The sequence below is a fragment of the Emys orbicularis genome, chromosome 1, assembly GCF_028017835.1.
Source record: "Emys orbicularis isolate rEmyOrb1 chromosome 1, rEmyOrb1.hap1, whole genome shotgun sequence".
Classification (NCBI taxonomy): Eukaryota; Metazoa; Chordata; order Testudines; family Emydidae; genus Emys; species Emys orbicularis.
Window position 1 is genome coordinate 178207211 of NC_088683.1, and position 16784 is coordinate 178223994.

General features: G+C 43.1%; 1 protein-coding gene across 1 annotated transcript in view; it reads left to right on the top strand.

Annotated features, from left to right (window-relative positions):
- Positions 1-16784, top strand: part of CRYBG3 (crystallin beta-gamma domain containing 3) — a 140920-nt gene that overhangs the window by 91114 nt on the left and 33022 nt on the right. The window contains exons 12-13 of the mRNA XM_065423274.1: positions 7852-7978; positions 15697-15833. Of these exons, the coding sequence (XP_065279346.1) occupies positions 7852-7978; positions 15697-15833 (264 nt within the window). The remainder of the gene's footprint in view (positions 1-7851; positions 7979-15696; positions 15834-16784) is intronic.

Genomic DNA, 16784 nt, shown 5'->3' on the forward strand with positions numbered 1-16784 from the left:
CTGGTCTGTGTAGACGGCTGCAGGAAGGTATTTACTTCCCGGACCACAAAGTAACTGTTGGGGATGTGGAGATGCCTACAGTCATCCTCGGGGACCCTGCATACCCGCTAATGCCCTGGCTCATGAAGCCCTACACTGGCGCACTGGACTCAGGGAAAGAACTATTCAACTACCGGCTCAGCAAGTGCAGAATGGTGGTGGAGTGTGCTTTTGGCCGTCTCAAGGGCAGATGGAGAAGCCTACTCACTCGCTGTGATCTCAGCGAGACCAATATCCCCATTGTGATAGCTGCTTGCTGTGTGCTCCACAATTTGTGTGAGAGCAAGGGGGAGACCTATATGTCGGGGTGGGAGGTTGAGGCAAATAGCCTGGCTTCTGATTACGTCCAGCCAGACAGCAGGGCGATTAGAAGATCACAGCGGGACGCACTGTGCATCAGGGAGGCTTTGAAAGCCAGGTTCCTGACTGAACAGGGTCTCCAGTGACTTTTTACTTTGTGGACACAGATGCTGAACCTGCCCCCGTTTCTTTACCCAGTTACTGTTGACTATCCTTCCAAGTTACATACCCCCTTCCCCACCTTCCCAACAAATAAAATCTGTTCTGTTCTGTTAATGAACAAGGTTCTCTTTTTTACTGTTTTCGCGGGAATGTTTTAAACCGGGGACGCAGACTGTGGCGGGGGGCGGGCTTACTGTTTTGATGCAAATGATGCTTCTAAAGTCCGGGAATGACAGGCTCCGCAGTGCTGCATTGGTTGTTTCAACGCAGCCTGCCAGCAGTCCTGGGCGGGACTGGATGTATGTGTCGGCCAAGTGACTTTCTGGCAGGGGGCGGAGGGTAACAGATCCCCTGCTGCGTGGCTCTGTGATCCAGGATAAGGACCGCGGCATAGGATCTCTAACTGCCCTCCCCCGACACAAAGTCACAGATCAATCCCCCTCGCACCCCAGAACAAGAAAACCGCCTCCCAGACTGACCAGGGTAACTGGTGACTGTGCTGTGTATGTGTCCTGATGCTGGACCTGCCCCCGCCTCTGTAGCCTGCTACAGGTGACTGTCCTGTCCAAGTAACAAACCCCTTCCCCCCCTTCAGACAGAATCCCCTCCAAAAGACACTCTCGGAAACAGTACTTAACAGAAACCGATGTTTTATTACGAACCGCACATGAAAAGGGGGGGGGGGAAGGAAACTTGCACATGGGCTAGTGTGAGATGGGTAGGAAAGGACTTTTCAAACTTTGGAACGAGAGCCTTCCATTGCTGCAGCAGTGTGCAGTGGCCGACTGACAGTTTTAACGGACCTTGCCGCCCCTCCTTCTTTGTACTTTTGGTGAGGGGGGTGTGGGACTTGGTGGCGGGGGAGGGCGGTTAGAGATAGACAGCAGCAGTGCTCTGTCCTCCTGCCTCCGGTCTTGCAGAACATCCACTAGGCGCCGGAGCGTCTCCGTTTGCTCCCTCATTAGTCCAAGCAGGGTTTGAGTAGCCTGCTGGTCCTCCTGGCGCCACCTCTCCTCCCGTTCCATGACTGCTCTGTGCATTTGTGACAAGTTCTCCCTCCACTGTGTCGTCTGGGCTGCCTGCTCTCGTGAGCACTCCATAAGTTCATAAAACATGTCTTCACGAGTTTTTCTCTTCCTTCTTCTAATCTGCGCTAGCCTCTGGGAGTGTGATGCCAGGCTGGGTTGGGAGACAGTCGCAGATGTGTCTGTGGGAATGGGAAAAAGGGAGTAAATTCCTGAGACAGATAAATGAAGTTGCTAACAAAGAGCATAGTCTTTCTCTGTGAACAACACCATGCACTGCACCTTTCACATGCGCACTCAGGACAAGGTCGAATTTTCGGCCCTCGCCTTATGTGTCTGGGGTCCTGCAGTTGCGATCAGAGAAGCGTTGCAGGACACCTCTACTTCTGCTGCGGGCAAACATGGTAAGCCGTAGACTTGTGGCAGCTTAAACATGTAATAGTAGCACTGGGCTCCTTTCGCACTGAATGCAAGGCCACTCTCTGCTGGCAGCAATCAGGGAAGCATGAGCTCTGCCCCTGTCCCACCACCTCGCGGCTGTCCCCGGGAAAGATCCCTGTATGCTGCCCCTCTGCCGCCTCCACCGCGTGGCTGTAAAGCAGTCCAAATACTAACATTCCCCTCCCTAATTTAAAGCAGGGCGTCATGTGTGACATAACCCTCATGAGGATCTCGGAGACCGAGAGGGGAAGGATGCTGCGTGAATGCATGCAGAGGCCTGGGCCATATGCCGCCATGCTGTGCCGCGCACTGATCCCCGACTACCTCATGGACTCATGGCGTGGGAACGTGTGCTACCACGGGGGACCAAACAAGATTGCCCTGCCGTTGAACCTCGTGCGCATGCTGGAGCGGTACCTCCAGGAGAGCTATGCGGAGCTATCCCAGGAGGACTGTCTGTCCATTCCCGGGCACATTGACCGCCTTTTCCTTTAAGTTGAGCATAACGGACTACAGAGTGGAGGGGCCGTGTTGTGGACTAATCATGAATATCCGGACAGTACTTGATTTTCTATACATAGTTAGTAGTAAAAAGTTTACTAAGCCAAATAAATCATGAACAACAAATTACTGAAATCGTTATTATTCCTGTTTTGTTATAAATAAAAGTTTCTATGTTTAACTGAGTGACTGAAAAGCCCATTCTTAACAATATAAATATTCCACTTATGTTAAAATGAAATGTTTAGATGTTTAAAGCACTCACTGCTTGATCCTTCCCCTGATTCGGTGTCCGGGGTAAGGGCTGTGGACGGTTGGTAGGGGATCTCGGTAAGGGTGATGAAGAGCTCCTGGCTGTCGTTGAAATCAGCGGTGCAAGCGCTGTCGACTGCCTCGTCCTCCTCATCTCCTTCCTCATCTTCCCCGTCACCTAACATTTCCGAGGAGGAACCGGTCGTGGACAATATCCCATCCTCGGAGTCCACGGTCACTGGTGGGGTAGTGGTGGCGGCCGCACCTAGGATGGAATGCAGTGCCTCGTAGAAACGTGATGTGTGGGGCTGGGATCCGGAGCGTCGGTTTGCCTCTTTGGTTTTTTGGTAGCCTTGTCTCAGCTCCTTGATTTTCACGCGGCACTGCGTTGCATCCCGGCTGTATCCTCTCTCTGCCATGGCTTTAGAGATCTTCTCATAGATCTTTGCATTCCTTCTTTTGGAGCGCAGCTCTGAAAGCACGGACTCATCGCCCCAGACAGCGATGAGATCCAACACCTCCCGATCAGTCCATGCTGGGGCCCTCTTTCTATTAGATTGCACGGCCAACTCTGCTGGAGAGCTCTGCATCGTTGCTAGTGCTGCTGAGCTCTCCACGCTGTCCAAACAGAAAATGAGATTCAAACTGGCCAGACAGGAAAAGGAATTCAAATTTTCCCGGGGCTTTTCCTGTGTGGCTGGTCAGAGCATCCGAGCTCGAAGTGCTGTCCAGAGCGTCAACAGAGTGGTGCACTGTGGGATAGCTCCCGGAGCTATTACCGTCGATTTCCATCCACACCTAGCCTAATTCGATATTGCCATTTCGAATTTAGCGCTACTCCTCTCGTTTTCGAGGATTACAGAAGTCGAATTTAAAAGAGCTCTATTTCGAACTAAGTAGCTTCCTGGTGTGGACGGGTGCAGGGTTAATTCGATGTAACGGCGCTAAATTCGATATAAGCTCCTAGTGTAGACCAGGCCTAAGTAAAATCCTAGTGCAGACAAGGCAGTTTGTGGTTTTCACATGGGTTAACAGGTTGAAGTAAACCTTAGATTCCATCCTCCTCCATTTGATCAACTAACTCATGTAAAAGCTGTAAAGTGCTTCATCTTCACGGTAGGATTTTACCGTGTGTCGGTTATTCATGCATTTGCCAAAATGAGTTAACAACACACCTTTCTTTTCCTAGTGAAGATGTACCTGGGATTGATTTTGCATTGTTCTGCCCTTTATATAGTCATTTACAGTTGTGCAAAGTGGGTGTAAAAAGCTACCATTCCGATTTGGTAGCATTTTAGCATCACTTTCCATGGTTATATAAATGATTCTCTTAACATCTAGAGACTGAGACTATGTCTACACTAGAAATGCTACTGTGGCACAGCTGCAGTGTTGGAGTGTAGATACTTAATACGGTGAAGAAGGGGTTTTCCCATCACTGTAATAAATCCATTTCTCTGACAGGTGGTAGCTAAGTCGACAGAATTCTTCTGTCAACCTAGTAGTGTCTGCACTGGGGCTTAGGTTGACTTAATTACCTAGCACAAGGCATGAACATTTTTCACAGCCCTGAGTAATGTAGTTATGCCCAGGGCCGGCTCCAGGCACCAGCGAAGGAAGCAAGTGCTTGGGGTGGCCAATGGAAAGGGGTGGCACCTCCGGGTCTTCGGCGGCAATTCGGCGGCGGGTCCCTCCGTTTCTTGGAGCGAAGGACCCGCTGCCAAATTGCCGCCGAAGACTGAAGCGGCGCGGCTGTGCTGCCACCGAAGTGCTGCCGATCAGCGTTATCTTTTTTATTTTCGCTTCGCCGCTTGGGGCTGCAAAAAAGCTGCAGCCGGCCCTGGTTATGCCAACCTAACTCTATAGTGTAGAACAGCCCTGAGAGAATCAGGCCTTTGATGCATACCAGGAGCTCTGTATAACAACTAAACCAACCCACTGTTCCTTCAACCCCACCAAGATCTGCCACTTTATCTAACAGTGCATGAAAAGCTTATAAAATGAAGGTTTCTGCTAGAGAGATCAGCAGTGAAATAGCTAGCAATGACATTACAGATGTCAAGGTTTCCAAGTTAACTTCCAGTAAAAAGACTGGGATGGTAAGCACCTTATGCAGTTATTATTTCATGTTGTTTGGAGGATTTCACAAGCACTACATTCATAGAAAACTTAAATGTCAATACCTAAAGACACTACTCAAAGACATTATGGACCAGCTCTTTGGAAAACTTCATATTTTAAAAGTTATCCTTCTGTCTAGTGTGTGGGTTGGTTTTTTTTTGTTTTGTTTTGTTTTGTTTTTTACAATAACTTGAACAGCTGAACTAATCTAAGCCAAATGTTATAAAAAATAAATCCATTTTTGTCTGCCAAACTTCAACCCTGACAAAATTTGTACAGCAGTTGTAAATCCTTGCAGGAAAGTTTTAATGAAAGAAATATTCAGACCCTTTGCCATTGTCGAATGAGCTGGTGTTGCTATAATGTGCATATTGTAAACTCTCTCTTGAATATTAAAGCTTAACTGACAGTACTTGAGTATACATTCCTATTTTTCAAATATCTTGTAAATTTGATTAGTCTAATTTTAATGGGAACTTTTAATTCCACATCACTTTATAGCACAACTTTTTGAAGCCTTATAAAGCTTCTTGTGCTATTGTGCACTTTTTCAAAGTAAAATTCATTGAGAACACTCAAAATTGATGCAGAAATTTATTTTTAATCCGGTTTTATCTATTCAGAATATTTTAAAATGGTACAATTCCCTGCTTTGCAGTACAAAAGTATTTTACATATGCATTATTTTTATACATGTTCTATTTTATTGGATTTAGTATTATCACTTGGTTAGAGCAGAGGACACTGACTCCATAGAAGTCAATGAGAGTTTTGCCATTGACTACAACATGGCCAGGATTTCACCCTGAATCTCAACATTCCCAGGATGTGATGTTGGTTTGGCCACTGATAACTCTCTGCATGACCCTTAAGGTTCTAGCCATTATATTTATGAAAATGTGTTGAAATGCACTATAAGACTATGACAGAAACATTTTTCAAGAGTGTTGGTGCATTACACTTGGAGTTGCAGCTAGCAAGAGATGTTAAGAATAACAAGAAGGGTTTCTTCAGGTATGTTAGCAACAAGAAGAAAGTCAAGTAAAGTGTGGGCCCCTTACTGAATGAGGGAGGCAACCTAGTGACAGAGGATTTGGAAAAAGCTAATGTACTCAATGCTTTTTTTGCCTCTGTCTTCACGAACAAGGTCAGCTCCCAGACTGCTGCACTGGGCAGCACAGCATGGGGAGGAGGTGACCAGCCTTCTGTGAAGAAAGAAGTGGTTCGGGACTATTTAGAAAAGCTGGATGAGCACAAATCCATGGGGCCGGATGCGCTGCATCCGAGGGTGCTAAAGGAGTTGGTGGATGTGATTGCAGAGCCATTGGCCATTATCTTTGAAAACTCATAGCGATCGGGGGAGGTCCCGGATGACTGGAAAAAGGCCAATGTAGTGCCCATCTTTAAAAAGGGGAAGGAGGAGGATCCGGGGAACTACAGGCCAGTCAGCCTCACCTCAGTCCCTGGAAAAATCATGGAGCAGGTTCTCTAGGAATCAATTCTGAAACACTTAGAGGAGAGGAAAGTGATCAGGAACAGTCAGCATGGATTCACCAAGGGCAAATCATGCCTGACTAACCTAATTGCCTTCTATGATGAGATAAGTGGGTCTGTGGATGAAGGGAAAGCAGTATTCCTTGACTTTAGCAAAGCTTTTGATACAGTCTCCCACAGTATACTTGCCAGCAAGTTAAAGAAGTATGGGCTGGATGAATGGACTATAAGGTGGATAGAAAGTTGGCTAGATCATCGGGTTCAACGGGTAGTGATCAATGGCTCCATGTCTAGTTAGCAGCCGGTATCAAGCGGAGTGCCCCAAGGGTCAGTCCTGGGGCCGGTTTTGTTCAATATCTTCATTAATGATTTGGAGGATGGCGTGGACTGCACTCTCAGCAAGTTTGCAGATGACACTAAACTGGGAGGAGTGGTAGATACGCTGGAGGGTAGGGATAGGATTCAGAGGGGCCTAGACAAATTAGAGGATTGGGCCAAAAGAAACCTGATGGGGTTCAACGAGGACAAGTGCAGAGTCCTGCATTTAGGAAGGAAGAATCCCATGCACTGCTACAGGCTAGGGACCGAATGGCTAGGCATCAGTTCCGCAGAAAAGAACTTAGGGGTTACAGTGGACTAGAAGCTAGATATGAGTCGACAGTGTGCCCTTGTTGCCAAGAAGACTAACGGCATTTTGGGCTGTATAAATAGGGGCATTGCCAGCAGATCGAGGGACGTGATCATTCCCCTCTATTCGACATTGGTGAGGCCTCATCTGGAATACTGTGTCCAGTTTTGGGCCCCACACTACAAGGAGGATGTGGAAAAATTGGAAGGAGTCCAGCGGAGGGCAACAAAAATGATTAGGGGGCTGGAACACATGACTTATGAGGAGAGGCTGAGGGAACTGAGATTGTTTAGTCTGCAGAAGAGAAGAATGAGGGGGGATTTGATAGCTGCTTTCAACTACCTGAAAGGGGGTTCCAAAGAGGATGGATCTAGACTGTTCTCAGTGGTAGCAGATGATAGAACAAGGAGTAATGGTCTCAAGTTGCAGTGGGGGAGGTTTACGTTGGATATTAGTAAAAACTTTTTCCTGCTAGGAGGGTGGTGAAGCACTGGAATGGGTTACCTAGGGAGGTGGTAGAATCTCCTTCCTTAGAGGTTTTTAAGGTCAGGCTTGACAAAGCCCTGGCTGGGATGATTTAGTTGGGATTGGTCCTGCTTTGAGCAGGGGGTTGGACTAGATGACCTCCTGAGGTCCCTTCCAACCCTGATATTCTATGATTACACAAGTAAACTATTGTTGGAGATCACATAATAAAATGGAGTATTGATCCACAAAGAATGCTTGGTCGGTCTGTGTTGTAATCTCAAATAACAAGCATTGCTTTGTTCCTCAACTGAGGTTGATATTTATCTTAGGAATTTATTATGTTCTTTTCCCCTTTTATTCTTGGTATGATGCTGTTGTACTTTTTCTTCTAATTGTTTTCTTTCCTTGTGGTTACTTTAGATGGGTTGCCTATGAAAAGGAATGCTATAAAGGCCGTCAGTACCTGCTGGAGGAGGGAGATTATGAAGATGTGCACTCATATGGGGGAATTAGCAGTATCCTGTTGTCTTTTCGGTTCCTACAGGCTGTAAGTACCACTCCTGATTTGCTAGTCTGTTTCTTGCGTCACTCTTTTTTCCATTTAATTCAAGTTAAGCATGGATTCATAGATCAAAAGAGATTATTTTTTCATTCATTTTTGTGAGGTCGCCTCATGTTTGGTTGTTTCCCGTCTCTCCCCCTACCCAACCACATGCTTGCAGAAAAATTTCCTTTTTTCTTTTTTTCTGCACTCCCATCTGTACAGTGAAAATTACAGTGTTTTGTGGAGAATGATATAGGTTCTAAGAGGTCCTTTTTCAAGGAAAGAATGTATAATATTACAAAAATCCTTGCCCACCTAGAGAATTTTCCAAACCCCTCCATACAAGAAATGTCACTTTTTAAGAGTGAGACAATGCATCTTTGTCCTTGTTTGGCCCCATCACTGTAGTATCTGAATGTCTTCTGTGTGCTGCCTTAGCCACTTTTTTTTTTTTTTTTTTTTTGAAAGTATGGTGCTTCTGAACATGTGCTGTGTTGCACTATCTTGCTTTTGTTGATAGTTGCTGATTTTCTCGGCAATGGTGCAAAACTACATAGGGTGCAGGTTGCTGTTTCAGCTGTTTAGACTAGAATAAATGCAAAAGTGTGATTGACCTATGAGTATGTGTAGTAGTTCTTTATTAACATAAAATAGCTTCTCAACACAACAGCTGTTGCAAGCCTTACAATGGTATTACACTCTGCCTCCGTGATTTTGTGCCAGAAGATTTTGGCTATAAAAATTATCATAGTGAGAAAATTCCTGTAACTAAGATGTTGTTAGTAGGGATGATGATGGAAGTGCCAGTGAAAACTGAGCCACAGTCTGATGTTGGAAGAAATCTTGGATGCTTCATGGATTAGAAAGACATGGGATTAGAACATCTTTATCACTTCCTTTGTTCAAGTATGCTTCTATTTAATTTAAAAAGAAACTTTGTAAGCAGCTGTACAAGACTGTTTCCTTCTGAGAATTGAAGAGCGGCCACTGTAAGATTACATATTGCAATGCAGTATCCCATGAGCCAGCAACATTTGTTAAAATGATGGCACAACTCAGCAGGTCTATCATATAACAAGTGTAGTGATTAATGTACAGGTAATGTGAAAATAGGACTTTTTTTAGAGCAATGACATCTCCTGCAAAGAAGGGTCTGCTAGTTTTGCTGGGATTGATAGAACCTGCATTTCAGTATATTTTTCTGCAGCTTTCTGAAAAAAGGTCCCCAAAAAATACCAGAGGAAAAATGTTTGATATTCACCGCTGAAGTTCTAGGAATTTTTTGTTTTAGATTTAGGCATGAAGTATTGTAGTCTATACCCACTTCAGGCATCTATTTAGCACATATTTGGACACTTGAAAAGATACGATATTTATAAGGAAAAAGTGTAACTGTTACTATATTCTGAGATACAATATTACTGATTTAAACATAATTATCTGGCAAACCTTTGAGGTGTGAAAAGCTTTAAGCATCCATGAATCATTTACTATTTGAAAATATATCTTTCTGCTAGGGAAGTTGCTGTTCTGAATCCTCTTTATCATTACTCTTTTGTGTGTTTTGTTTCTTGTTGTGAAATGGAGATTTACCTAGCAATTCTCTTGTTGCACATATAAAGATTCAAAATATATGTGGAATGCTGTAGGAGTATTACACATGTGGACAGATCTTTAGATTGATGCTACTGTATTTACAGTAATCTTTGAAGTTGCCACAAAGAGAGTTTGATTTTAGCTAGGCTTATATTAGCCTTTGTGACAATATAAGCATCTCCACATAGCTGCATGCAGGGAGGAGAAACTTCAGCAGGGTTGAATTTAAGGAGTGCTCAGGAAGGAAGGGAGGGACCATTTCTCAGGGGCTCAGTTTGAAGTAGGTAGTTGGGACTTTGTTGAGTCTGTGCCTTAATTTAAATATCTCTGAGTTCCCATGAGTAGGTAGGCAGGAGGTCCCATTTCCTTTTCTTACTGCAGCATGAAAAATAGTGATGAATTTGGGCAGGACCTTGTTTTTTTAAAAGGCATTTGTGAATGCTGCATCTGAGAGGAATCTGTCTGCAGGTGCAGAGTGTGCAGATACACAGACTGCTGAGTCAGACAGCACTCTGGAAGGTTAGGTGAGCCTGGCTGAAGATGATGGATATCTGGGGACGGAGTCACCTGTTCTCCACACAGACTCCGAAGCAGTGGTGTTGCTCTGGAATCCCACTGCATGTGTGTGAAATCCCTTTGATTCTCAGGGTTTCTCTGTGGACTTCTCAATGGTTTATTAGAATATTTTTTTTTTGTTTTAAATATTTATGCAACATCCTGGATTTAGACTGTATTTACCAAAAAGAAAGACTGATAATCTCCCAGCCTGCATTTATTACATTCTCTTTTTTTTTTTTTAATTTTTAAATCCAAGTTTAGGCTGGGAGTAAACACAAGAACTGTCAATCCTAAATATACTTTTTTTCTGGAAAGTTACAGTTTATTGACTATAGGCCCTTAGAGTGAGCTTACTGCTGTGATCATAATTGTAACAAAATGAAAATGTATTCCGGGAAGAATAAAAAAAAATACGAAGCATGAAGTGGAGAGTGAATTTAGAAAAGGAACCTAGAATAGTGAATAGCTGAAGGATTAGCCTTATAATTTGTGATTAATTGGTGTGATCGAAACCACAAAAACGGTGGTTTCCTATACCTTTACGTGATGGGGTTTCTTACTGAACTTAAAAAAATACTTGTCTCACAATCACTAATGGTTTATGTTGAGGCTATTAAGAAACAACCTAGTGGGAATATGCATTTTCATCTGTTTGTTGTTTTCCTTAGTAGACTCCCTTTCAAGTTCTAATCAGTCCCAGCCTTTATCTGTTAAAACTAAATGAGATCCAGAATACTTTTCAACAGTTAAAACTGTCCTCTTTGAGACCTTAATTCAGCAAAGCACTTAAGCACAGATTTAAGTCCCATTGTTCATGCTTAAAGTTAAGCATATATTTAGATGCTTGGCTGAATAGGAATGGATTTACATGCATGCTGATTTAATTTGCTTGAATCAAGCCTAAAACATCCAGCATGTTTAGGTCAGTAAAACTGATGTCTTCAGAGCATCTAGCTATTGTACCATGGAGCTCTAAATTAATAATGTATTGTACATATATTTGTAGCTAGAAAAAGGGAGCCAATGCTAACTGTAAAAATTGTATGATCAGAATAAAATGACTAATGCCACTAATGCCCTGCAATTTGATTCAACCAATAGTTTGGGTCGCAAGCCTAAGGTTTGAGAGATCCAGGTTCAATTCTCTGCCCTGCCACAGACTTCCTTTGTGACCTTGTACCAGTCACCCAGTCTCTCTGGGCCTCAGGTCTGTACAATGGGGATAATAGCCCTGCTCTACTTCATAGGAGTGCTGTGAAGATAGTTACGGTAAAGATTGTGAGACATTCAGACACTACAGTAATGGGGGGGGCATATAGGTACCAGAGATAGATGGGAAAAATGAAGATGTTCTGTCTGAGAACACTGTTTCTTGAGTTCATTTGACTCCAGTAATCACTACAGGAGATGTAGTCTGCTGCAAATAAAGCTATTTAATCTTTTTATTTCTCTGTCTTGGAAGATCTAGATCTTAAGCTATTATGTCTATTAAAAAGCCATCCGATCAGCAATGTTAGCCCTATAATTAAAGGGTTCATTGTTTGTTTTATTTAAAATATGGGCAACAACTGTGGGACACTCCTTCTGGACTCTGTTATTTTTAACACTCGTACACTGTTTCCAGATTAATGGCAAAATACATACTGACATGATTTTCAATCACAAAACCCTCTAAAACAGTGGTCCCCAAACTGTGGGGTGCGTCCCCATATGGGGGCATGGAGGAATGTTTGGTGGGGCCCGGGCCAGCCCCCATGGCGGGCGGGGGGGGAGCCCTACCCAGCCCTGCCCCCAGCTCCACTCCAACCCAACCACAGCTTGGGCCCTGGCTCCCAGTCCCACTCCTGGCCCCTGGCTCCCAGCCCCGTCCTTGGCCCCTGGCTCCCAGCCCTGGCTGTGGCCCCAGCTCTGCTCCCAGCCCTGCTCCCAGTCCCAGCCACGGCTTCATTTCTGGTCTTGGCCCCCGACCACGGTCCGCTCCCGGCAGCTGCTCTGAGCGCGGCTCCTCGGGGAGGGGGAGCATGGACAGGTTTCATTACAGATAACGGGCATGGCGGAAAAAGTTTGGAAACTTTCCTCTAAAACTCAGGAAGAAATCTCATGTAGAGAGAGGCCTATAGTCTGCCTGGTCTGGGGGGAGTCTGATGAGAATACGTAAACGGTGCCATTCAGAGAGTTGAAAGTTGAAATTTTTTCAGTACTAACAGGTATCTTAAGTGTTTCTAATCCTAAAAGAGTTACGGTGTGTGTGTGTGTGTGTCATTGATGAATATCTAAATAGTGTAATTTATTGGTCAGAATTTAACAGGATATCTAAATATCCATATTTATGTTATCTTTATTTTTATTAGTATCTAAAATTATCTTCTCTGTGGTTACTTCTGAAGGCTCTGGTTTTGGCCACTGAATCTGTGTAATTTGCAGACAAACTGGCCATGCCTCCCTTTTAACACTGGCAAACCCTCCCTCTGTACTTGTGTGGAGAAGACCACTGAGAATTGTGTCCAGTGGCATGCGGAAGGTGTTCAGTTCTTCCCCTTGCCCTCTAACAAACACAAACTGCAACCCACCGGGGTCCTTTTTTATATAACCTTGATGAGTACTTCTCTGAACACCTATTTTGTTTTCCTTTTAGCTAAAGAAAAAGTGTCCTGTTGCTCCTTTCCAGATTGCTATATGTCCATCCGTCACTGCTAATCCGCACGATGTAAAATCAGTTTTTGGCTAGTCGACTACTTCTTTTTTTTTTTTTTTTTGTAATTAACCTAATGTGTGCATCTTAAATTTTTACTAAAAATAGTCCATCTCTATAAGTAAAACTGAAAATTAATTGTCAAATAAATCCAAAGAGCCTTTGCAAGATGTGCCAAGAAAACCCATATGGAGAGTTCGTTGTGGCTGAATATATTCACTCACAGATCAGAACAGTTCCTTCAGCACCTACTGAGGAGGGATTGTTTAAGTACCCCATCTGGCAAAGATCAAAGATGTTAATGGACATGGGCACACACTTATAAGATTATATAGCTTTTATGTCCATTCAAAACATCTATTACTACATAACATGAACTGTCATCAGCTCTAAGGTGGAAGGTATGAGTGTTTTGACAGACACGAAAGGTCTTGCTGCAGAACTAAATTTTCAAATGTACTGGCAGCTGCATTATCAGCATCCACATTTGATACACTAGTATCAAGGACTGTGATAGGGAGGAAATGAACAAGGGTACAAAATCAATTTATCAAAAGAGAGAAGAACATTGTGAAGAACTGGTTCCTTCAATAATGTTTTCTTCTTGAGTAGAACATTTAGCTTTTTCTCTGCCTTGTAAATCTTTTTTTAAACAATTTTTCAATTTCATGTTGCCTCTTATTCACTCTTCTAGCCATCAGGGAAGATTTCTAGGTGGAAGTTACAGGTAAAATGCAGTTTCTAGTGTATTACCAGTGTTTTGGGAACTGGGCAGTCTTTTTTTTTTTTTTTTTTTTCCTTTAAAGAGCAAGAGAGAGAATCTGCAATGAAAGATTTAGGAAAAAACACTTCATGTATCTCCAACAGAAATGCATAGTTCTGGTTTTAGTAAAAGGATACTTCAATACATTAAAAAAAAATAAAAGACAATAGTTCAGGGGCAAAATTTGACCAACTTTAATTCTGTGGGAAATACTTGATGCAGTCTGACTGCTTTTTCAGAAGCTTGGCTAAAGTATTTCTGTTCCAGGACAGTTAATGCAGTTGCTTTTCACAAGCACTAAATTCACTGAACAAAACATTTAGAGGTTTGTGGTTTTTTTGTTTTTTTTTTAAGTAATCTTAAAACAAAACACTGCCTGTTTATATTGGATTTAAAGGGTCTAACTTTCAAAAATACATATGCAAATTTCATATATAATTTACACCTGCAGTAGCTGCAACTGTTTAAAAAAATTAACAGTTATACTCCAGTATTTACTTTGTCACTTGTAAGTTTGCTATAATCAGTGTAGTCGTGTTTAGCCACATTAAGCCCTGATCCTGCAATAGGTCCATGTCATGAATTACTCATGCAGGCAGTCTCATTGCGGGCACTGGGGCTCCTGAGGAGTGCAAGGGTCTGTCCACACAGACATGGCTGCATCATCAGGATCTTAGTTTGTAAGCTTTATGAGATAGATATTTGTCTAGCTCTGTTTTTACAGCACCTCTTGCAGCTGGTCCTGATCCAAGGCCTCTGGATGGTACCATAATATAAGTATTTAATAATAATAATTTCAATGGTAGTGTACTGATGTATCTGAGATCTCCATCAGCCACACAAGTTGCTTGATCTCCTTATAACTGAAATAAGGTTTCTTCACTATAACACAAGTGAATATTAAAGAAACACTGTAAAGTAGGTTAGGTCCAGAATTTAGTTTGTGTTTAAAAATGAGGAGGGGAAAGTTTGTTACATTTTTTCAAAAAACAAAATCTAACCTTACAGACGTGGTTACATTTATTTTTTAAACTTTACATTAGTTTTTTTGGTTAGAATTTAAACAAAAAGGTTAAACCAGCTGGTAATTTTTCATTATCCAAGCAAAGAGTGGATTACAAAATAATGAGCTGGCTAACTAGTTAAAAATAAATAGAACTTTTAAAACTGAGTTTGATTGAATAATCTAAAGCTGGGTTAATAACATGGCAAAGGGAATATATTAGTTTTAAAAACATAGGGCCTTTTCATCCAGCCCTATTAAAAAAAAAAATTGCTGGAGAAATGAAAGGGGAGGAGTCTTCACCAAGGTTCCCATAGCCAAATCTTTTCCCCAGATTATTGTTACATCAGAGTCGATCCCTCGTGTTCCTGCTGGAAGGATAGTTTGCATCCCAGTCCCTCCTCTGCTCAATGCATGCAACCTGGAACCCAAAGACTCCTCCATTCAAAGGAAGGGTGGTGCTAGAGAGGTATCTGACTCTTCCTTTCTGTGAAAGCACGGGGAAGATCCTTGAGTTCCTTAGCACCTAAATCCCTTTTGAAAAGGGGCCTCACTTGGCATGCCTAAGGCCTGGTCTACATCTAAAACTTAGGTTGACCTAGCTACATTGCTCAGGGCTGTGAAAAATGTACACCCCTGAGAGACTTAGGCCCCAGTATAGGCACCACTACCATCGCCCTAGCTATCGCTTCTTGAGGGGGCGGATTTACTACAGTGACAGAAAAATCCTTTCTTATCAATGTAGCAAGTGTCTACACTATGGCACTACAACGGCACAGCTGCGGTGCCATAGCTGTGCAACTGTAGCACCTGTAGTGTAGACAAGCCCCTAGCTGAATGCCTTGTAATCACTGAAGTGCTTTTGAAAATGTTATTCCTAGGCTACAATTCTTCCCTCTAATGTGGTTATAGATTCAACTTGCCTTATCCATACTAGCATTAAAGCAACATCATTGAACATGAATACCCCTAAATGTGGCCGGCCTCTGTTTGCACATAGTTATACTCGCATTGTGAACAGTCCCATAGAATCCTTTGCTAGATTGTATGTAATAAGCTGCTGCTAAACTGTTATGGTATTTATCCTAACTTTCAGCATTGCCTTTTAGGATTTCATCGAGTCATCAGTCATGCTTTTTGAGTCAGATGAAGAAGATGGGACGGTCATGGTCAATCAAGATATTCCTGATTTGGAGCAGGCTGGGTTTGGCCAGGAGATGAGATCAATTCATGTGAAAAGTGGAGTGTAAGTCTACTCCAAAAGATAAGCATTTGGGGGCCAGGGGAACAAGCTTTGTGTTTTCTTAGATGATAGAAAATGTCAAAGTGTCTCCTATGTATCTTGCTCTTCTGCTCTGCATTGTTGCAGAGGGTTTTGTTTGTTTGTTTTGGCTTGTGGGTCCTGACCTTCAGGGATCTCTTGGAACTTCACCCCTTTGAACGCTCCCTATTACTGCATCAGCACTCCAATAAGAATCTGGACAAGCCCGATAGTTTACATGGGTGCAGTTTCTTCTACTGGTCTCTCTCTTCGCAGGCCAGCTAGAGCCACAGTCCTGCAGTGGGATCCAGATAGGCACACCCCTGTATCTGCATGGAGCCCATTGGCGTTAGTGGTGCTCAGCATAGGTTCAGGGGTCTGTCTGCATGGATCTAATTGTAGAACCGTGACAGGATCTCCAGCAGGATTAGCTGCAGAGGTAATGTATTTAGGAAAAAAAGCATGCGTCACACCATTCAGCAGCCACCAATGTAGACTGTTAAATAGACTCTATTGTTGGATTCCAAACATTGTTAAAGTGCTCTCAGTCCTTGTCAGCACTGCAGTTGATAGTGATAGTAACACTATCACATGACTGCATTTCACAGATGCAGGGCCTGATTCTGCAACCCTCACTAGTGTTACTTCTTTGTGACTAATTTGTGTTAGTAAGGGTTGCAGAATTGCCAAGAACCACCACAAATCTTACCAAGTAAGTCTGGCAGATTGTTAAGAAGCATCAAAAGCCTCACCACCTTCCACTCCAAATGCAACGTGCATTTCTTTGATTTTGCTTTTGGCAAGAGAAATTCATAGGACATTGTACATATATTATAGTAAACTGAATTTCGAAAACCACCACTCAGTTTCCCCTGGGCCAAGGGAAAGAGGAACAAAACCATGATGTCACAGATGTTAGCTGAGCTGCTTAATGCA